The sequence below is a fragment of the Anabrus simplex genome, chromosome 12 (genome assembly GCF_040414725.1).
Source record: "Anabrus simplex isolate iqAnaSimp1 chromosome 12, ASM4041472v1, whole genome shotgun sequence".
NCBI classification, from domain to species: domain Eukaryota; kingdom Metazoa; phylum Arthropoda; class Insecta; order Orthoptera; family Tettigoniidae; genus Anabrus; species Anabrus simplex.
Window position 1 is genome coordinate 57,372,759 of NC_090276.1, and position 24,388 is coordinate 57,397,146.

General features: G+C 42.7%; 1 protein-coding gene across 3 annotated transcripts in view; it reads left to right on the top strand.

The window, feature by feature from the left end:
* The first annotated feature begins 4,233 nt into the window (after positions 1 to 4,233).
* LOC136884211 (peptidoglycan recognition protein) overlaps positions 4,234 to 24,388 on the top strand; it is a 109,494-nt gene continuing 89,339 nt past the window's right edge. For all 3 annotated transcript variants that reach the window (XM_068229784.1, XM_068229785.1, XM_067156268.2), the window contains exons 1-2: positions 4,234 to 4,738; positions 15,576 to 15,680. In XM_068229784.1, coding sequence (XP_068085885.1) covers positions 4,297 to 4,738; positions 15,576 to 15,680 — 547 coding nt within the window. In that variant the 5' untranslated portion in view covers positions 4,234 to 4,296. The remainder of the gene's footprint in view (positions 4,739 to 15,575; positions 15,681 to 24,388) is intronic.

The following is a 24,388-nucleotide window of genomic DNA, read 5'->3' on the forward strand; positions in this document are numbered from 1 at the left end:
GTGGTCGCCAATCCACACTCCAAAGTTGAAAGCCCCTTGTAGTAGCCTCTTACGACAGGCAGGGGATACCGCGGGTGTATTTTACATGTGCGTCTCCCACCCGCAGGGGGTAGTGTGTTTGGTCCTCGAGAGGTATTTTATTTCCCTCAAGTCCGCCGGCAAGCCGGTTAGGACACCCCTATCCACCACGTGGGAGTATCGCCTCTCCCACTGCTACGCCAGCGTAGTAGGTTCGTGGACTACGATGATAGAATTCAAAAATTTAGACTTTCCTAGCCTAGTCCTTATCACCGCCGAGTATTGTTAGCGTTGAAATATTGTTTAATCTTGTTAACTGGCGATGGTTTTTCTTTGTCATGATTGTCTTAAGGTGTAAAACCGCGTGGTCATTGGTCCATATCGACAAGGAAAATTGTGAACATAATTATTTTAAAAAATCGTACAGGAGCGATCGCTTGAAGAAAAAGACAAGAGGGAGTCATGAAAGAAGGAAGGACTGAATGTGAAGTAGGGAAGGCTGAAATATAACGTAACAGTTACTTTGTCACAGTTACATACCTGTCACTGTTACAAATGTAACGATGACAAAAATAACAGGTTACTGAGTAACGACAACAGAATAACATACTAGTGAAAACAGTAACTGGGAAGTGGGAACTGTCACTACTAGTAACAGCTTACAGACACGGAATGTGACTTTCAGAGTTCAGAGAGTACGCATGTCTTCGAAGTGAGAGCGCTTTCGTAGGAGATTGCTTGAAGTCAAATACACTATAGTGTATAATATACTCTACAGTGTATTTGTTTAAGTTGTTGCTGTCATCTGGTAACTTAAGTGTAAACTGTTATGACAGATTCAACTACTCAGGGGTAATCGTTGACTCAGACACCGCGCAGGGCTACCTACATTATAATATTAGGATTATAAGTTTTACCCGTACAATTTTTCTTGTACCATAAATAAACTACTGTAGTATGCTAACTTTCCATATTGATATTACAGATGAAATAATGTTATGTTATTTTACATAATCGATCCTCTTGTACCGGTTTGTGTCGAGGTTTGGCAGACAGATCATCATGTTTTCTTGTCTTCTATCCTTGATCGGGGCATTGTCAAACTCACTCCTCTAGATTTCACAAAAGACGCTATGCTGTCTTCTCATCTCATCCGTTGTCTGCCTCTCGTTAACTTTATAGCAAACAGGAATGCGTGTTTTGCTGCACCGACTTTCACAGTGGAGTGATGCGTGCGCGCATGTGCGAGTGGATGAATGGGATTTCGCAGCACAGCTGTAAGGAGACAATCTTGAAGCCGTGACCTGGCTGTGACCAATAAAAGGTGAGTAATGTTGGACGTTATTTTTAACTGTTACTTTTCACAGTTTCTTTATTGTAGCCGTCACATATGTAGCAGTTACATAAAAATAACCGTTTGTCGCACCTCTAATGTGAAGGCTTACAATATCGAAAGCTCAAAATTGATCAACATTACATTGACCATTGTTGAGAAGTGATTTGTATCTTCTGCTGCCATTCATCTCCGATAGATGGGATTACTGCTGCGTTCCGAGTAAAACAGCCTGCCTGAATATTGGCGGAAAGAAGCTGGGGATTTAGATATGCTATATGATTGTAAATAAATAAACGTCATACTCCAACTATAAAATAAAAAACCTGTACTTACAACACACCAAACTATCACACACACACGCACGCAACAATAAATACATCGCTCCACACAGAGTTGGCATCAGGACGTCGCCGGTTGCAGAATAGTCTTTGGTTTACAAGTGACCACGGCTGACCGTGGTTCGAACCCCCTGTGGGTATCCCCGGCCTGTCGTAAAAGGCGACTACAAGGGGACCCAGGAGCTCTAAACTTTGGAGCGTGGGTTGGTGACCACGAGGCCCTTAGCTGAGTTCTGGCATTGCTTCCACTTACTTGTGCCAGGCTCCTCACTTTCATCTATCCCATCCGACCTCACTTGGCCAACTCTTGTTCTTTTCCTACCCCGACGCTATTAGGTTTCCGAGGGCTAGGGAGTCTCATTTTCATGCCCTTCGTGGCCCTTGTCTTTCTTTGGCCGATACCTTCATTTTTCTCTCTCATTAGTGTTATATAGAGGATGGTTGCCTATAATAGTTGTACTTTCTCTTAAAACAGTAATCACCACCTCCACCTGTCCGAGGTTAGAGCCCTGCACGGATGCGGATATCCGCGAAGTTAGTGTCTTGGAGGATACAAACTGTATGGCAGTGCGGATAATTTTGCTGATAATTTCTAAATAATTACGTGTGATTAGGCGACCCTTCACAGTGGTTTTGGAGAATGGTGATAAATGAAGAGCCTTGAGACCATAAAGCCGTAAGTCCGACCTAAGCCTACCTGACTCCTGCCCGCGATTAATGGAAGGAAGGAACAAATGTTAATACGTTGGTAGTTTTCGCAAGAGAAAATCTCTCATAAACCTGTGACTGTAGGGGTTTTGGTGCCAGGTGTCAGGCCTATTGTATTATGTTAACAGATCTATCAGTTTCAATCCCTTGGGTGTAATATACTGTAGTTAAATATTGACAATATCAGCGGATAACAATTCGCGGATGCGGATATTATTTTGTATATCCGCGCAGGGTTCTATCCGGGGTCCGACTGCTCTGCACTCCGACCGACCAACCGAGCAGAGGAGGGGTGGCCACGGCTCTACCATGGCTCTATGCCTCTGTATTCGGGAGACGGAGAGGGGTTTGACCCTACCGTCGGTTGTCCTGAGAATGATTTTCCGTGGTTTTCCTTTCCCCTACATTGAGGCGAATGCTGGGACAGTTCCTAGTACAGGCCACGGCCACCAACCCTCACCTTCTCCGTGCATCTCCTTCACCGTATTAAATCTCCCGGCCTGAGAGACGGCGTTACCGTCTAGGAGGCTCGCCGTCCCCTTCAGGGTCCGAATGAAAACTTGCGTAGTAGCAATTGGCAACAGGAAGGACAGCCGACCGTACAACTGGGCCAAACGCACCACAAGATATATAGAGAAAAGCCAAGAAAAAGCAAGAGAAGAATTCTGTGTCAGTTACTGCTCATCACACACGTACTGCTATACACACAGTGTTGCCAACTTAGCGGATTTTCCGCAAAATTTGGCGGAATTAGAAGACTGTCGGCGGAGAAATATATCATTCAGTCGACATTGGATTTTTTGGCGGAATTCTAAATTTATTATAGCAGAATTTAGCGTTTTATCTATTTTACGTTTAGAAAAAAAAAATTGTACTCCAGTCTGTCTCCGAGCTATTCCGTATTTCTTGTCAGGAGCTAGCAGTCACATGAGGAAAACGTGTTATTTGAATTTGATGTTATGAGATTATGGTATCATAAATTTGTAATGCGTGGGGAAAGGGTACTTAGCTCTTAGTTGACGAATGACGACAGATAATGAAACTGTAAGAGAGTAGCATTTATATTTATGCTATGAAGGAAGACCGTTTAATGAACTGGCCTGTTCTCAGTGTGTTGCCCTTGAGGTAGGGGATTCACCTAGTTTACAAGTTTTAGCTCGCCGATTCGCAGGCAGGGGTTAATCCCAGTGAAACTCACAGATCAGATGAGTGCAGACATTTATTATTATTATTATTATTATTATTATTATTATTATTATTATTATTATTATTTCCGGCTCCATGGCTAAATAGTTAGCGTGCTGGCCTTTGGTCTCAGGGGTCCCGGTTCAATTCCCGGCACGGTCGGGAATTTTAACCATCATTGGTTAATTTCCCTGACACGGGGGCTGGGTGTATGTGTCGTCGTCGTCGTCATCATCATTTCATCTTAATCACGACGCGCAGGTCGCCTACGGAGGTCAAATTAAAAAACCTACCCCTGGCGAGCCGAACATGTCTTGGAACACTCCCGGCACTAAAAGCCATACGCCATTTCATTATTATTATTATTATTATTATTATTATTATTATTATTATTGCTCATTATTTAAGATCGGATTTCTTGGCGGAATTTTAGCGGATTTTTAGTAGTATTTAGCAGATCTTGAAAATATAAGTTGGCAACACTGTACACACATCGCGATGCGGGATTCACTTGTAGTGTCATATTCTACACATGCGTCACTCCAGACAGCTGTGAGTCAAGTGCGAGCGGCCGATCGCCCCGCCTCACCCACTTCCCGGAAGACTCGATATAGTGAGTTCTTTTCCTCGTCGCCAGTCTCACTTGAACAGACCAGTGTGAGTGTGTTATCACCAGCTTCACACAAGACATGAGGAGCACAGTCCTGAAGAATGTCCGTCTTAGCTGAAGACTGTGACAGCAGTGGGGAAGAATTTGAAGATGCGCGGGAAGAATGGTACGGAGATGGTGTGTCGGTGAGCGGTGAGGTTCAGATATGTTCGGAACTAGGCCTGTCCGAGGATAGCCGTGTTAGAGCAGCGAGTGAGTCAGACAGTGACAGTGAAGAGTTTGTAGATGCTGAGGACAGTGTCGATGTTCTGCCAGATATGGTCCAAGGCTGCAGGATAGACAAGAATGTGGAGAAAGCCTTGGATGCCCTCCTGTCCTTCAGAGGAGGGCGCGCTATCACCAAGGAGGAGATCGCTAACATGTACACCTCACGAATGGTCCATGTGGGGAATGTGAAGTATGACTTGACGCGAATAAACCTGAGCGAACACCAACGGCTCCTGATGTCACAGCAGGTCCGCACCAGTTACCAGGATACACAAGGTGAGTGATTTATCACTTCACTTCTGTAAACCACCAAACTTCTCAGGTCTAGAACAATTACGGCAAGCTTAAATGGGTCCAGAATGCATACATGTGCAAGCAAGTTCAGTGAGCAGAGACTAGTGTCCACCAAAATAGTATGTGTATTCGAGTTTGGAGGGGAATTGAACCCGAGTCCTCTGGCTGAGAGGCAGACATCCTACCTGTAGACCGCGGGACCGGCAATAATAATAATAATAATAATAATAATAATAATAATAATAATAAACATGTAAGCTCTTTAGGTTATTTCAATCGTGAAATAACCAGCGTTTCGCCCCAGTGTAGCAGTGGGCTCATCAGTTGGACTGCTACACCTTTCCAAGGCGCTGGCGGCTAGTGCACCGTTGAGACACCACTACAAGCCTCTTATGTAGGACAATGCAGTGACTGTGCACTAGGGGAAGCATATGCCTGCCTTTGGCCTTTATAATAATGTCCAACTCCATGGCTGGCGTGTTGGCCTTTGGTCACAAGGATCACGGGTTCGGTTCCCGGACGGGTCGGGGATTTTAATCGCGTCTGATTAATTATTCTGGTCCGGGGACTGGGTATTTGTGTTTGTCCCAACAATTTGCACTTCATTTCAAGACACTACACTACCAACCATCACAGCAACACGCAATAGTAATTACATCCCGCCGTATAGGGTTGGCGTCAGGAAGGGCATCCGGCCGGAAAACAGGTCCAAATCCACATTTGCGACACAGTTCGCACCCGCCACCCTGCAGATGTGGGAAAAGTGGTGGAATAATAATAATAATAATAAACATCCTTCAAGAAGAGAAGACTCTGCTTCTACGGACACATTAAAAGAATGCCACCAGAGAGAACAGCCAAGCGAATTCTGGAATACATGGAGAACAGGAAGACACAAACTAGCTGGCTTAAAGGGGTCAAGGAGGATATGGAGGAAAATAATATATCACAGCAGGTAGTATACAACAGACAGGAATACAGAAAAATCATCAACAAAATTACGGGATTCCAAGATCAAAGTAGCAAAAAACGGACCGGCAACAACTGGTCACGAGAACGTAAAGAAGCCCACTCCGAAAGGATGAAGAAGTACTGGGCCGATCGAAAGAGGAAGAACCGTAAATGAATGATGCTTAACGTGGTCCATAGTAGACCCATTCGAAAACAACAATAATAACAATAATAATAATAATAATAATAATAATAATAATAATAATAATAATAATAATAATAATGAATCCACGTTCGCTTTAACCCTACAACTGGTAATGTTAATTCCTGTGGTGGAAGCCATAAATTTGGCAACTTTTACATGTCTAAATAAAATACAAAATATCCGCAAGATATAAAATAAATCTACGAAGTTTTATATCTTTTAATTTTTATAAATAGCTTTACGTCGCACCGACACAGAAAGGTTTTATGGCGACGATGGGATAGGAAAGGCTGAGGAGTGGGAAGAAAGCGGCCATGGCCTTACTTAAGGTACAGCAAACCAGCATTTGCCTGGGGTGAAAAATCAGCGCAATTGCTGGCTCCGAGGATTTTTCTTTCTTTTTCCTCTATTTCTTCGATATATTTTTCTGTGAGCTCGCTTCCGGGAGATAGTGGGTTTGAACCCACTGTCGGCAGTCCTGAAGATGGTTTTCCGTGGTTTCCCATTTTCACACGAGGCAAATGCTGGGGCTGTACCTCAATTAAGGCCACGGCCGCTTCCTTCCCATTCCTAGGTCTTTCCTGTTCCATCGTCGCCATAAGACCTATCTGTGTCGGTGCGACGTTAAGCAACTAGCAAATAAAAAAATTAAAAAAGATATATTTTTCAGTTGGTAAGCGCGGGCATTCTGAAGCATATAGCACTTTTGTTGGAATTATTATTATTATTATTATTATTATTATTATTATTATTATTATTATTATTATTATTATTGTCGTTGTTGTCGTTGTTGTTAAGCTCAGTCTATTTTTTTGCGACACGATCGACAATAGGTGTCATCTGCAGCCATGTATCTGTAGACAACCACCAGACGTCAGTCTGGCTTATCTGTTGCACACACTTGGTGTCGATGTCTGCCGCGAGTCGTGCGCAACACATGGCTCTCTCTGTCTCTCCTCTTAGCTTGCAGTTCTCCGGAAAGCTAATACAGTGAAACTTGTTCATACAAGAAACCTCATCTTAACGGAAATATTTTATGCTCTCGTGATATTGAATGTTCTGTAGGAAAAAAGTTAGTTCACGGAAGAAGCTATCAAGTGAGTTGGCCGTGCGGTAAGGGTAGGGGCGCGCAGCTGTGAGATTGCATCCGGGAGATAGTGGGTTCGAACCCCACTGTCGGCAACTTGAAGATGGTTATCCGTGATTTCCCATTTTCACACCGGACAAGTGCTGGGGCTGTACCTAAATTAAGGCCATGGCCGCTTCCTTCCCACTCTTATAGTCCTTTCCTACCCACCGTCGCCATAAGACCTGTGTCGGTGCGACGTGAAGCTATTTATAAAAGAAGAAATAGGAACAAGACATTTGTTCTAGCTCATACAAGAAGAGACAGTGCACTGTAACCACTAGGGGCCGATTGCAGAAGAGATGACTACTTTTAAGCCCTGAACAACGTCAAGTTAGCCACGATGTTCCAATGTATAAACGATGTTCAGCTGGTGTTTTAAGGGGCCCATAGACGTACAATATTACTGCACAACAATCGGGTTTGTGCAATAAATAGAATCGTGTGGAGATTATATTGATGATTGTGCAATACAGGGGTGTTTAAAAAATGGGGGTCATAATTACAGGTATGTATTTGTTATATGTAGACAATCAAAATAGTTCATTACAACAGGTGTCCGGAAATGCTTCATTTCCGAGTTGTGAAGGCCATAACACTGAACTTCACAGGAACGTTTTTCTTCCGCAGGTCATTGTCATTACAGAAGATGTTCAAAGTGTCCACCTCCTGCTTGGATACAGACGTCACATCGATGTCTCATTGACTTGGATCGAATGTTTCCTGATCGATGGATAGGTAGAGGTGGCCCGATTGCTTGGTCTCCACGCTCACCTGATCTGAACCCTCTCGTTTTCTAATTGTGGGGCCATTTAAAAATCATCGGTGTATTCGTCTCCGGTGCCTGATGTGGAAACCCATCGGAATCGAATTGTGGCATCGTGTGAGGACATACGCAATACTCCTGGAGTTTGGGATCGTGTTCGCAGGTCAATGAGACATCGGTGTGACGTCTGTATTCAAGCTGGAGGTGGACATTTCGAACTTCTTCTGTAATGACAATGACCTGCGGAAGAAAAACGTTCCGATAAAGTTCAGTGTTGTGAACTCCATAACTCGGAAATGAAGCATTTCCGGACACATGTTGTAATGCACTATTTTGATTGTCTACATGTAAAAAATACATACCTGAAATTATACCCCCTATTTTTGAAACAGCCTGTATATTGTGCAAAGCGGTCATAGACGTACAATATACGTGGCAATATATAGCCAGTTCATGCCGGTATTTTGTTTGGTGAACATGTTTAGTGACACTGATCTTTGCTGTATTTTGGTCGCCGTGTTCGTAAGTGCCAAAAAGAAGCAGAAACGGAAAAGGACATGTGCCAAACAGTGGTTTCTAGACATATAAAAGTACACTCGTGAAAATGTACGCAATGGGCTGAGAAAATGTGAGCCAAATGATTTTCGAAACTTTCTGCGTATGAAGAGTGAATTGTTTGATGAACTCCTCCGGGTATTTTTCGCGATATTTCTCAATAAGCACCTCGTACTGTTCACCTTTTTTTTTTTTAACGCGATTACTGTAATCTTTGCTCTTAAAGTCCCATAGAGCCGGAATGCCATGGTACACCTCGATAAACTCCAAAACAAACTTTTTCACCACCTGTTTGTATGCCATCACGATACGTTCTCCCCCACTTGTTGATAACAACTGGCGGGAGGACGGGATATTACACAATATTGCCAACACATGGCGCAGTATTTTGCGATTTGCACAATATATTTCAAACTTCTTTGATTTTGTACAATATACTGCACAACCCTTCACTATTAAATACACACTATCAATTATATTGCACAAAGCCCAATATTGCGCAATAATATTGCACGTCTATAGGCCGCTTAAAGTGTCAATATTGGTTCGAAAATGGAAATAGAAGTATCTTTCATGCAACTCTTCGCTTGTCGCAACCAATGCGCGCCAAACGTTGTCAGCCGTCGTCTTCCTGCATTTCATAAACATAGCCTATGGTTAAACATGAGCATGACTTGCCGTCAGATAAGAATATCGCTTTCGGTGGAATTGAAATAGCATATTATCGAAACTAAAGCAACACGCCACCGTACGAGGAAGTGTAGCTATGATTATAGTGTTGTTAGGTGAGTGAAATGTAAATAGCTTCGGCGAAGGGAAAATGAAACCATAGCACTGTGTAACCGAGTGAGTTGTACGGGTCATATACAGTAGATGTAGCTTGCATTCTGGAGATCATAGGTTCGAAACGCTCCATCGGCAGCCCTGAAGATTGTTTTCAGTATTTTCCCCATTTTTACACCAGGCAAATGCAGGGGCTGTTATTATGGCTTTTCCCAGTCCTTGCCTTTTCCTTTCTCATCGTTGCCGAAAACTTAATTGAATTAGCGCGACGAGTATCCGCAAGAAACAACCATAACCTGCTATGTAGTGTCACTATTATGTGTGCTTAGTTGGCAGTAAAAATAATATAATCGAATCCCTCCAGGATGATGTATATGACAGCCCTCTGACAACCAGGACAAGTATTTTGATATAGATGTAGTCAATGTGACCGATTATTTCAAGGAAATAATTATTATTATTCATCTACCGGTTTTCCCACACCTTGTGCGGTCGCGGGTGCGATCTGTGTCGCACATGTTTATTTGGCACTGTTTTACGGCCGGAAGCCCTTCCTGGCGCCAACCCTATGTGTGGGGATGCAATCACTATTGCGTGTTTCTGTGGTAGTTGGTAGTGTGGTGTGTTGTCTGAATATGAAGAGAAAAGTGTTGGTAAAAACACAAACAACCAGACCCCGTGCCAGAAGAATAATAATATGCGATTAAAACCCGGAACCCTCTGAACCGAAGGTCTCAACGCTGACCATTCAGCCAAGGAGTCGGACAATTGAAAATGAAAATCCACAGCCTGTTTCTAGTCATTCGACCGGGTCAGGAGTGGAATGAATGAAGCCCCATCTAGCGGCGAGAATATGAATTGTGGCGGCTGCCGAAGCCTGTCTCACTCCTCTGAGATAATTATTGAATGACAGATGAAATGAAATGATATTGGAGTGTGTTGCTCGAATGAAATATGGCAGGGAAAACCGGAGTACCCGGAGAAAAACCTGTCTCGCCTCCGCTTTGTCCAGCGCAAATCTCACATGGAGTGAGCGGGATTTGAACCACGGACGCCAGCGGTGAAAGACCAGTGCGCTGCCGCTGAGCCACGGAGGCTGCAGTCGGATAATTATTCCAAGGAAATTATCCCAAGAGTGATAAAATATATCGGTTGCGGAGAATTGGAGTCAACAGTTACCGGACTGTCCCTTGTGTCAGGCTCAAGAACGAATCTCTTATATTATCACTTGAAAAGCGAAATCGTATTTTAAACTGTACTTCAGCGCACATTTCAAATGATGTTTTGCGATTTCGCAGCAGACGACGCAGAGATAGCTACTGGACTAACCTTTCTTTCCAGAATCGTCTCAACATGGTGATACAAATTATATGTTTCATGGCGCCTAACCTCTGATTGTGATTCACTCCTAAAATTTGAGGTTAAACGATGTTCTCGGCAGTGTTTAAACATGGCCGGTTGAACATTGGCTTTAAACAGTGTCTGAGTGAAAATAACGTCTTTGTAATGCGGCAGTCATACTTAGATATTGTTTAACCATAAACATCGTCTAAATATAGTTCCTGTAATCGGCTCTAAGGCACAAAAAAGGCCTTAACATTACCTGTCACATGTCAATTTTTCTTCGTTTGTAACCTACGACCAGTGGCGGCGCGTGGATAAAGCGTCTGGGGGTTCACTGCTGTCGAAAATAACGTGTTGAAATTTATTGTTACTTTATGTTTACATAGATGTAAAATAGTGACATTGCTTGATTAGAAACGCGACTTTCCTTTGAAGGTACACGGCTACAGCTCGAAGAGGTTATCAAAACAATGAAGATGCAAGACAGAGAATATAATGTGCAATTACTTAAAGCTGATCCAATTTCCTCTGATTTTGGAGACGTTGCTTGCGTACAAATAACTTCTTCAAGAACGTGTTAGGCAGACTACTGTTGGTTATGTATTATATTTTGCTGCTTACTTTTCATAAAACACGTATTTCTATTGAAAAGCTCCAGGGGCTCTCAACTTGGGATCCTGGGTCGACCACGGGGCCCTTAGCTGAGTCCTGGCATTGGTTCCCTTTACTTGCACCAGGCTCCTCACTTTCATCTATCCTATCCGACCTCCCTTGACCAAGTCATGTTCTTTTCCGACCCCGACGGTGTCGGAGCACTCGAGGCCCAGGGAGTCTTTCATTTTCACGCCCTTCGTGGCCTTTGTCTTTCTTTGGCCGACACCTTCATTTTCGAAGTGTAGGATCCCTTCCATTTTTTCTCTATGATTAGTGTTATAAAGAGGATGGTTGCCTAGTTGTACTTCCTCTTAAAACAATAATCACCATCATCATTTACTAATGAAACGTTTCATTAATTACATAAACTTAGGCTACGTACGCCTATTGATGCTATATTCGTCCAAGAATTGCAAAATCGTCAAATTAAAACTCCTCCAAAACCTACCACCTATGGCAAACTTAAACCGCGCGCTCTGACAGTGCTTCGGCTAATTTCGGAACTGCTCTATGTAACTCGTGTCTATCGCTGGTCCAGTCGCCAGCGATTCCTGGGCTATGTTTTCCCTGCTCCTCACAGCCCCTCGTCATGTGCACCCTCCTTACGTCTCATTGCCCCGCTCCCGCAGTCCTGAAATTGAACCTCTTCGCTGGTTCCGAAGAGCAACAGTGTTGATGTCAAAAAAAAACCCCGCTACGCGCGTGGATATACAGAGCTTATTAAAGGAATAGGCTGTCATAAACCATTTTACATAGACTTATCTAGGTATTTCTAGGGGGTTCACTGAACCACTGAACATATAGAACGCACCGCCACTGCCTACGACTATATTAAAGGTCTATACACCACAATATCCTACCCCGGCGAAGAGCTATTATAATCATGTCCTCCTGAGAACGTTACCAGAAGGTCGAGCTGTCCTAAGCACTATCATCGCGGTGACGACACGATCGCATACATTTCCATGCAATGTTGGCGCTACATAAATCATTGTTAGGCTCTCGTTTCCTTGGGAGACTCTTAACTGCTCGGAACTTCTCTTCAATTTACATATAGGACTATCATTAGCAACTTGTTACCGTAACAAGCTAAACGTGTTTCGGATCGCATTATAATAATGAAAAACGTTAATTTTACAAAGAGTGAATGCTTAATGACCAAGAATAAAGAAATTACTGGGTAGAGCATCCGCCATTCAAGACGGAACATGCCCTTCTATGATGAATGGTCGCTTCCGGCACGTTCTGATTACTGTGTTTACAGGGTTCCGAGTTAGGACCTCTTTTCTTCACGATTCTCATTAACGACCTCCCTCAAATTATTAAACAATCTACTTGTCTCTTACATGTTCATGAATTAAAATTCTACAAAACAATTTCTTCTTCTTCTAATGTTTATGAACTACTGGATGTTGGTAACCACCAGTTGTTCTCATTAGTGAAATCCAATCTTGGCATTCTATTAGCATTTCTCTCCCTCCCTTTGCCAACTGATATGTCTTGAAGAATTCGTTGGAGCACTTCATATTTGCGATTCCTCATTATGTTTCCCAAACAAGATGTTTTCTGCGTTTTAATTCTCTCACGTCATCCATGGTACTTTTTCCAGTTTACTGGAAGTGTGTCTACTGCATAGAGGAACTGGGATCTGTAGTGACGGATCTTGGCATTCTTCGAAATGCACTTCTGGCTGTATCGGTTGCCCGACAGTTGGTAGATTGCGCTGAGTTTCGTACATCTTTCTAGGAGGGAGGTGACTTCTCTGCCAGTGGAATGAACCCATTCACCAAAATATCGGAAACGTCCCGTGGATGGTCGTCAAATGTTGGTTTCTTTTTTCCGGGGTGTACGTTCTGGAAGTACTTGGTGTTGTCATATCATATCTGCTCCACCAAGTTGAAGAAAACAGGCGAGAGACCATGTCGTTGTTGTACCCCGTCTTTGATCTTGAAACCCCGTGACAATATTTTCCTTTGAAATTCACCTATAAAGCGTATTATAACACTACGTACATCTAAATGTGTAGTATAGTAATAGGTACATGTAAATGAAATAGGAATTATTTGAAATGTATGTATAAAAGCAGTTTTAAAAATCTTAGCCGCATAGCACAACAGTTCGGAAGGATCATGACCTACCAAGCGAACGCTGCTCAGTCCGAAGGCCTGCAGATTACGAAGTTCCGTGTGGTAGGGACGACGAATCCTCTCGGCCGTTATTCTTGGCTTTCTAGACCGGGGCCGCCATCACATCGTCAAATAGCTCCTCAATCACGTAGGCTGAGTGGTACTCGAACCAACCCTCAGACCCATGTAAAAATCCCTGACCTGGCCGGGAACCAAGTAAGAGGCAGGCACGCTATTTTACTCTTGCCAGCCTGAGCGGGTCGGACGGTTGAAGCGCTGGCCTTCTGATACCAGCTTGGCAGGTTCAATCCTAGTTCAGACCGGTGCCATTTGAAGGTGCTCAAATACGTCAGCCTCGTGTCGGTAGATTTAATGGCACGTAAAAGAACTCCTGCAAGACTTAATTCCGGTACCTCGGCATCTCCGAAACCCGTCCAAAAAGTAGTCAGAGGGACCTAAAACATTATTATTATTATTATTATTATTATTATTATTATTATTATTATTATTATTATTATTATTGTTACCGTGTTTTTGTGGTAGTTATGCGTGAAAGAAGGTGCGGGTGTGAACGGGTCTCAAACTACGAAAGTAAAATTAATTTAAAATTTAACAAGGTTATATTTTCTTTTCAAAAACAAAGAAATAACAAGCATGGCAGGTACAAAGTAGCAAGTCAAAGGGTAGTTACAATATTTACAGGATTTGGGCTTCGAGCCCTGAAAACACAATGCTTGGGCAATCAGCTCAGTTTTACCCCAAACACAAGTTTCAACAGAGGGGCAGAAAACCCATTCATGCCTAGGAGCCCTAGCTCCAAATTACACTGAAAAGCCTCCACGAGGCATACAACACTCAATTTACAAAAAGAGCCACTCGCTCTCAACTTTAAGCCTCTCAAAGGCCACACCGAACTCCACCTTCAAGTTGTCCTCACTGGACATAGACACAGGGGTCAAATACCCAACCTACTGAGGTCTATTAAATGAAAAGGGGTAATTACATGACCTCTAAAATAACAATTTGAGAGGAGGCGATCTGCACTCCTAATACACTTGTTTTTAAAACCTAATCCGGCTCTAGGCCACTAATGCAAGGGCTAATCCCATACTACAGAGGTGACTTTAGAAAATAACAATTTGTTTTACGTTAACGAAGAATAGGTTGAGAAAATAAGTTCACCTCAAAACAATATGATTGGGAGCTCGAGAGGGTTAAGCACTCTCTATCCCGATATGCAGTTTAAAAGATAGGATAGATACCAGTTCCTTTACATTTTACGGAAGGTTACATAATGGAAAAACTTCGGACCCGCCCCGAGAGTTAAACTGCTGAGCTAGCAAAGAAAGAAGTTATTAATTGGCCATTACCTTGTTGTTGACCGCTGCCGAAGAAAGAGGCGCTTCCCGCCCCCTGCTATGTACTTTACACACAGAAAGATGGAACAGAAGTGGCGCAGAGACCCTAAAATCAGCAGTTTATATACTCTCGCGGAAGGTTCTAGGTGTTAGGGGAATGAAAACACCCTCCCACAAACTTTTTATTGGGTAGGATACAGCAACATATACAAGTTGGGGGAAGATACCTATGATTGGTCAGAAATTAATAACGGAAATTCGGGATTGGTTAAATGCAAAACAAGGGGAAAGAGAGGGGTATACAGCCAACTTAAACAATAACAGAAAGAAATTTAACAAAGAACAAACTTTTGAAATAAAATTTTCTCCAAAGAACAGTTATTTTTCTTCGCACTAGGGTGCACTATTGTAGTTCTTCAGTAGTGTCCTCTAGAAGAGAAAGTTCACACTTCTTACTTCAAGCAAAACAAAAACACATCAAAAATGACACAGTTCTAAAACTCCGAAATTTACAGGTAGTGACATCTTCTGTGAAAGTAGAATATTAATACCGTCAATAAAGTTCAGACTTCCTCCAGCAGAGGAGTTTCAACTGGCGCACATTTTAAATTAGCGGCGTGGAGGTGTACCGCCCGGTACAATTATTATTATTATTATTATTATTATTTACATTAATGCTTATGTTTGTGTTATTTTATTGACACTTGACACATTTTTCATTAAGAAACGATGTCTTTACCTTTCCCGGCGCGAATTATTTTAACAATTGTGTGGAATTATTTTGTACTTTCTCGTCTAACTTAAGATTCACTGTCACAAAATGTGACGAAGCGCCTCTTTTATTGTTTCTCCACACTACAAGAAACTATTCTCGTCATCTTTCTCTCTCAGACCTTTATTCTTGTACTGTAGTCTATATAAACTTTAGCAAGTAGTGTGTTCTGGTTGCAGATGACAGCGACGAGCTGAGGATTGTAACTCGCGACGAGTGGAAGGCTGAACCACCAATGGACATCCTCACCCCACTCAAGACACCCGTACCTCTGGTCATAATATGTAAGTATCTTCGGGCTGTGACGTAGACAGAAGTATGGACGAGAATGGAGAAGTTTCATTTTGCAGGCATAATGTTCTCTTAACACGGATATGTTTTTGGTCTCTCTGGAATTAGTACTTCCTCTTAAAACAATAATCACCACAACCACCATCTCTGGAATTAGCATCATCAATTTCCCGACACCATAGTAACCATGGCAACCAGTGTTCGTCATCTATGTATACTTAATAATAATGGTCACGGCAGGGTCGGGAATTTTAACCATAATTGGTTTCGCTGGGCTCTTTCATGTCACGTGGCTATAAAAGGAAATCCTTTTTCGAGTCGTGTCACTTTTCTTCTCCACGTGCTTGTATAATACGTGGTTGTGACCCCTTCTGTGCTCGCCGTTTTCTTTGATGGGACCCAGGATTTTTCTCAAAATCTTCCTTTCTTTAGCTTCTAGTTTTTCCATTAGACCTTCCTTGTTCATTGTAAGAGTCTCTGCCGCAGTAATGTCTAATTTTGGCGTTTAAGGATATCGATCTCTTGTTGTAGATGTCTTTAGTTAGTTGGTAGGCCATTTCCATTTTTTTTAATGCGTGACACGAAGGCTTCTTTCTCTGATAGGTTAGGTTCTATCCATTCACCGAGGTATTTAAAATTTTTCGTAGTCCGACCTCCAGTTCACTTGGCGCTGATTTTATGTTTGTCATAAAGTGCGTCTTCTCAAAGGAGATTTGAAATCCAGTCTTCAATGCTTGAGTCTTCAGTTGGTTAAGTTGTTGTTCTGCCGTATCAATGGAGTCTGAAAAGATCACTAGATCATCTGCAAAGGCTAGACAGTCGATTGTGAGATTCATACATTTACACCATTTTCTACCCCTGAACTTTTCATTTCTTTTCGCCATTCTCGGATAACCTTTTCTAAAACACAGTTGAAGAGAAGAGGTGATAGGAGTGAGACAAGGAGACGGGCTGTCTTGATTTCGAAGGCATCAGACATCTCTCCTCTGACTTATATATATATATTTTATTTATTTATTTATTCGCTGGGGGCATCGAGGATCCCATAAGAGGGAAGGAAGTGGCAGTGGCCTTAAGTTAGGTACCATCCCGGTATTGGCCTGGAGAAGAAGTGAGAAACCACGGAAAACCACTTCAAGGATGGTTGAGGTGGGAATCGAGCCCGGGCCTCCGGGTGTGGCAGGTAATCACACTAACCAGTACAACACAGAGGCGGTGTAACCCTTTCTTAACGAAGATTTTTTCTTTATGTCAGTAAAAGTTATTCTTTCCTATTAAAAAGTAATTAGTGAAAATAATTAGCCTATTATATGATCTGCAAAATAGTGTCAAACCCTTTGAGGAGATATGGGTGCAGTATTAACTAATTATTCTTTATAAACGTATGTCAAAAGGCAATATTTGGTACGTACGGCAAAACGGAAAAGAACATTTTCGTCATCTACACACTGAAAAAAATAATTCGTGAAAGACAGATTTTAGGAATGAAGTGAAAATAATAATATAAATGGGTCAAAATTCGTGAAGTATCATTGAAATGCAAAAAAGATATCGTATGTTAATAGTACTAAATGAATTAGAGTTTGGCTATAAGTAAGTTCGCAATATTCATAATGAATTTTATACAATGTTCTTCTTCCTGGTATTTTTACCCAATTCATTAGAGGCAGCACTTGACCCTGGAATTGATCAAGTTTTACAGCTAGACGCTCTTCCTCACGCCAACTGTATGTTGAGGGATGTATGCGTTATTGTTTCTGTGGTGGTTGCTAGTGTGGTGTGTGATAAAGGGAAGTGTATTCAGAGGAACGTATATACCCAGTCCCCGAGCCAGACAAATGAACCATGCGCAGTTAAAAAATCCTCGTCCCGGGGCATTGACCACCTCCCAAGGAGGCTCGCGGTATAGCATGCGCCGCCCACTAGACCGTTCTGTATTGACCTTTCCACTTAACCTGTTGTCTTGTAAACAGTACCGCTCAAAAATTGCAATGTAGTTGATAACTAATTTGTATTTGTTCCCATAGTTTCTATGTTGGGAAATGTCCTAAATCACCCCCCCCCCCAAAAAAAAAAACTTGGGTACGACCTTAAACAGCAGTGAACATTCATCGGTGGCCGAACTATCACAAGTCGCACAGCAAGGAATGTTACATAATTATGACCGATATAAAGTCATCACTCCACCTCTGTGGTGTAGTGGTTAGTGTGATTAGCTCCCCCCCTCCCCACTTGTCTATCCCTTCCCATCCCCCACAAGGCCCCTATTCAGCATAGCAGGTGAGGCCACCTGGGCAAAATACTGGTCCTCCTTCCCAGTTGTATCCCAACCAAAGTCTTCCCTCACTGAGTCCGAGGGAAAATATAACCCTGGATTAAATAATAAGTAATTAATTTTTCTCTGACCAGTGTCTGCACGCTGTCTGGTTTGCGACTGTTAGGGTAATTCATTTCTATTTCATAAGGAATGTCACTAATATTTGCGTAAAATGCATCTTGTGATAATACCATCTCCGCTTGTCAGGGAGTGTGCATAACAAGTCCTAAACGTTCCCCAGTTCGTGAGTTAAGCCTCGTGCACTTCCCGTTCTGTTTACCTTGTCCTAACAGTCTGCTATGTGTACTAATTGCTATTTTCATTTAATTGAATTGCAGCTGTCGGATGACCCGATTCTTTTTATTCTTTCTTTCTTAATCTGGTCGGTTTTCCCATCGGACTCAGCGAAGGCAGTGTCCTGGAGCTTCAGACTCTGGGTGGGGGGATACAACTGGGGAGGATGACCAGTACCTCCCCCAGGCGGCCTCACCTGCTATGTTAAACAGGGGCCTTGCGGGGGGATGGGAAGATTGGAAGGGATAGACAAGGAAGAGGGAAGGAAGTGGCCGCGGCCTTAAGTTAGGTACCATCCCAGCATTTGCCTGGAGGAGAAGTGGGGAAACCACGGAAAACCACTTCCAGGATGGCTGAGGTGGGAATCGAACCCACCTCTACTCAGTTGACCTGCCGAGGCTGAGTGGACCCCGTTCCAGCCCTCGTACCACTTTTCAAATTTCGTGGCAGAGCCGGGAATCGAACCCGGGCCTCCGGGGGGTGGCAGCTAATTACACTAACCACTACACCACAGTGGCGGGCGATTCTTTTTATTACTTATTTACGATAAGTAGCCGATATGGCGCTAGTGTTGGTTTATCACAATGGTTAGTCGACCTCAGATAATTCGGAAAAGCCTCGGAAAAGTAGAATTCCTTCAGGAATTATTGAGATTTCAGAACTCGGCAATATTGTTCTTCATTTTTGGAGTAAATTAAATATTATGACAAGCCGAACACGTCCTCGGACTATTCCGCCACTAAACAAACGCCATATGCCAAAAAAAGTTTTAACAAGTTTGCAGACATAAGCGTGCATACATACATTGAAAACATAAGAAATTTTTCCCAAGAATTATTTACTTATTTAGCTGAAACGTAACACGTACCACACGTCTTCAACCCTGCTCTGCGAAGCGGAGAAATACACAGCCTGCCCTCTTGTAGTGCTACCCTGAACTGACGCCAGCTGTACCTAAGTACCAGCACTTCGCCCCCTACCATCGCCTAGCTGCTGTGGCCGAGTGGTTTAGGTGTTGGTTATACGACTGGGAGGCGAAAACTTCTGAGGTTCGAGTCTCTAGATTTCCGTGTCGGATATGCGGCCACGTATCCTTCATGGAAATCGCCGTTGTATAACCTTCTGTGTGAATGTGAGAGTGAAAAAATCTCTGGGCGGTGGACCTGGGGTAATTTCTTTCCCTTTCCCCCCCTAACCCTGGGTTCACCCTCAGAGGTTTCTCTCCTGGCCAGGAGAGTTTTGCAGAAAATAATGTTTGAATTGAGAAATTGTTATTTACTATCGCGAGTTGAGCAACTAGACTATTATTCGTGTTTTTGACCTCTCTCTTCTTTTTTTTTTTTTTTTTTGCCACCCATATGTAACGTACTTGTACAAGGTTCTGGAGAAACATCCGATTTCAGTTGAGGACTCTTTCTATGTAGAAGGCTCTTGTTAGCGGACAATCATTAGAGAATGACTTTTGACATCTGACATAGATGTATTGTAGGGGAAGTATTAAAAGTCCAACTGAGTAAGTGAATAAAATAAGGCAACTGTCCAGTTATGAATATGGCTATTTTATAGTTGTCGGGCTCTTGCCTGAATTGTCAGCCCAGTACTCTGTGGGTTCGATTCCCGGCCGGGTCGGATATTTTAACCGTAATTCCCTTGGCTCGGGGACGAGGTGTTTGTGCTATCCCTGCAACATTCCCGGCTGTATCCGGCTGGAAGTAGAAATAGCAATACGAAATTATTAGGATGATTATTATTATTATTACTATTATTATTATTATTATTATTATTATTAGGATGATGATGATGATTATTATTATTATTATTATTATTATTATTATTATTATTATTATTATTATTATTATTATTATTATTAACAAAACCCGTGAGATGTCGTAATGTCGTAAGATTGTGCTTACCCGCTGTCCCTTTCAATGCCTTTTCCTCAAACTGTGGTGGGGACAGTTTTAGCCCAGTAACAATCACTTGTCGGTGTGAGCGCGCTTTTCGTGAAATTACGGAAATTACGCAAACAATTACGCTCATTGCGTAAATATTTCAGTAGTGTAGTGCTTTCTGACATTCTGCATTGACAGGGAAGAAGAATTCGGAAACTGTCGGACACTGTAGAACGTGAGGAGCTGCAAGAACTGCTAAATGCAAATAGGGAAGGTCCATTCCGAAGACAGTTCTTCGCTAAGGAGGCAGAATGGACGCCAGTTGATGATGATGATGCTGATATGTTAGAAGAAGACTCATGTTTCTGAATCACAGGAACTAGGTAAACTAGATAAACCAACCCGTGTGATACTGGAAGAGGTGAAACAACACACTTGGAACGTTCACACACCGCCTAAGAATGTTAGGACTTCTGCAGGCAATAAAATACGAATCCATTTACCTCAAGTGTTGAGACAAGCCGTTGAAGTATGCTCTCCACCAGATGTGTGGAAACTTTCTCATTGACGATATGATGAGTGATAACCAAATTTATAAACATATGGATAAAGGAAAATATAATTACTCACGGGAAAGCGACGCGACGCTGTGAACACAACTGGAGAAATTCAAGCCGTCTTTGGTCTCTTGTAAGTTTATTTGTCAGGAATTCTGAAAGCTTTCCACTTGAATTTGGAAGATCTTTGGGCTTGGAGTAAGGATGTAAAGGAAAGGGCATATAAGTCTCTGGTAAGACCCCAACTGGAGTATGGTTCCAGTGTATGGAATCCTCACCAGGATTACCTTATTCAAGAACTGGAAAAAATGCAAAGAAAAGCAGCTCGATTTGTTCTGGGTGATTTCCGAGGGTATATTGGCACTGGTGTGGAATACTATATCTGAAGTACTTATTTGATTATTTGCATGAAGGATCTATACCAAATGAATTGAGAGTTACTATAGTAGCCCCTGTTTATAAAGGAAAGGATGATAGAATTAATAACTGGTTTGATAGAAGGCGCCGACCCCGTGGTGTAGGAGTGGCGCGCTTGCCTCTTACCCGGAGGCTCCCGGTTCGATTCCCGGCCAGGTCAAGGGATTTTTACCTGGACCTGAGGGGTGGTTCGAGGTCCACTCAGCCTACGTGATTAGAATTGAGGAGCTATTTGACGGTAAGATAGCGGCCCCGATCTAGAAAACCAAGAACAACGGCCGAGGGGATTCGTCGTGCTGACCACACGACACCTCGCTTGGTAGGCCAAGGCCCTTTAAGGGCTGTAATGCCATGTTTTTTCTTCTTTTTATAGAAGGCAGCTCAGGTTTAGGAAAGGTTATTCCACTAAAGCTCAACTTGTAGGATTCCAGCAAGATATAGCACATATTATGGATTCAGGAGGCCAAATGGACTGTGTCGCGGTTGAACTGTCTAAGGCATTTGATAGGGTGGATCATGGGAAACTACTGAAAAAGAATGAGTGCAACTGGACTAGACAATGAGTGGCTATATTTCTAGAAAATATAACTCCGAGAATTAGAGTTGGCGAAGCTTTATCTGACCCTATAATAATTAAGAGGGGAATTCTTCAAGGCAGTGTTATTGGACCTTTATGTCTTCTTATATATATTAATGTTATGAGTAAACAATTGGAATCAGAAATAATGCTTTTAAGTTACAAGATTGTGAGCAACTGCAAAATGACCTTGATAATATTGTGAGATAGACAGGGGATTAATCGGGATTAAAAGTCAGGTTGTGAGTTTCACAAATAGGAAAAATCCTCTCCGTTTTAATTACTGCGTTGATGGGGTATAAGTTCCTTATGGAGGTCATTGAAAGTACTGTACCTAGATGTTAATATACGGACAGATCTTCATTAGGGTAATCACATAAATAGGATTGTAAATAAAGAGTACAGATATCTACATATGGTTATGAGGTTATTTAGGGGTTGGAGTAAGGATGTAAAGGAGAGGGCATATAAGTCTCTGGTAAGACCCCAACTACAGTATGGTTCCAGTGTATGGGACCCTCACCAGGATTATTTGATCCAAGAACTGGAAAATATCCGAAGAACAGCAGCTCGATTTGTTTTGGGTGATTTCCGAAAAAAAAGAAGAAAAAAAGAGTAGCGTTCCAAAAAATGTTGCAAAGTCTGGGCTGGAAAGACTTGGGAGAAAGGAGACGAGGTGTTCGACTAAGTGGTATGTTCCGAGCTGTCAGTGGGGGGGGGGGGGATGGCGTGGAATGACATTAGTAGACGAATAACTTTGAGTGGTGTCTTTAAAAATAGGAAAGATCACAATACGAAGATAAAGCTGGAATTCAAGAGGACAAATTGGGGCAAATATTCGTTTATAGGAAGTGAAGTTAGGGATTGGAATAACTTACCAAGGGAGATGTTCAATATATTTCCAATTTCTTTGCAATCATTTAAGAAAAGACTAGAAAAACAACAGATAGGGAATATGCCACCAGGGCGACTGCCCTAAATGCAGATCAGTAGTGATTGATTGATTGATTGATTGATTGATTGATTGATTGATTGATTGATTGATTGATTGATTGATTGATTAAACAGTCGAAGATGACGACATACACACGGAATAGTGCCTACCGTCGACCATGCGCGACGCATGAGCTTGATGATGATTATGCTTGTTGTTTAAAGGGACCTAACATCTAAGGTCATCGGCCGATAATGGTACGAGATGGACGACATGGTATGATAAATAAAATGTTAAAATATATCTACTGACTAAAGTTTAAAATAACTGGTGATGAAAAATGATTATGAAGATAAACAATCAGTGGATCTAATTCACAATGCCTTATTTTCTATTAAAATGATAGAAAATGCAGTTGGCAATGGAATAAGGCTTTGCCTGGAAGTACAGGTATATATATAATTCAAGTTAGAAGTTAAAATAACACATTAAAATACGCAAACACGAACTAAAATAGGGTCAATGAGATAAAAGCGCAGTTAACACAAATAAAAAAGACACAGGACATTATTACACATGACAAAAAACACCACTATCCCTCGTAAAACGGTTGGCGAGGTCTGCTGACTGCTCGTCATCTTGTAGGATGAAGGAGATGGTACAGATCGACCAGGTCCACGCACTCCGTAAGGATGTGTACCACGGTAAGATGATTGCCGCAAGTACACACCGGACATGGGTCTCCTTTCAGTAAATGGGAGTGCGTTAGTATACCGTGGACGATCCGAAGACGACATAATGCCACTGCTTCTCTCTGAGAAGCCCGAAGGGAAGTCCTCCATACCTTCGTTGTACCTTTCATAGCTCTCAGCTTATTTGGAAGTGGAGTGGCCTGCGAATATCACTTGTCACTTGCCGGAACCTTGTAAGGCAATCCGACTTGTTGGCTGAATGGTCAGCGTACTGGCCTTCGGTTCAGAGGGTCCCGGGTTCGAGTCCCGACCGGGTCGGGGATTTTAACATTCATTGATTAATTCCAATGGCCCGGGGGCTGGGTGTTTGTGCTGTCCCCAACATCCGTGCAACTCACACACAACACATTACACTATCCTCCACCACAATAACACGCAGTTGCCTTAACATAGCAGATGCCGCCCACCCTCATCGGAGGGTCTGCCTTACAAGGGATGCACTCGGCTAGAAATAGCCATACGAAATTATTATTCCCTTGTAAGGCAACGAGGGCAGTGTTACTGCCTCCTTGGCAGCCTTATCTGCTAACTCGTTTCCCTTCACACCCATGTGGCTTGGGAGCCATATAAAAGTGATTCTGGTGCCGGCATCCGAACACCCGGCCAGCAGGTCCTGGATCCGCTGCACCAGAGGGTGCCGAAAGAAACGGGTATCAATAGACTGTAGCGAGCTCAAGGAGTCAGTACACAGAAGAAGAAAGTGTCGGCGCTCATCGGACAGTGCATACCGCAGCGCTTCACAGATAGCACAGAGCTCTGTTGTGTACACACTACAGGTTTCCGGGAGAGCAAAAAGAAACCTATCATTGTCAACAACGAATGCACAGCCCACCTTCGTTTCAGTCCTCGAACCATCGGTGTAAACGACGACTGAACCTGGTTACCGGCCAACTACGGACAGGGCGAACCTCCGATAAATCGAAGGGTCCGTCTTTTCCTGCGGGCCAGTGTGCAAATCCAG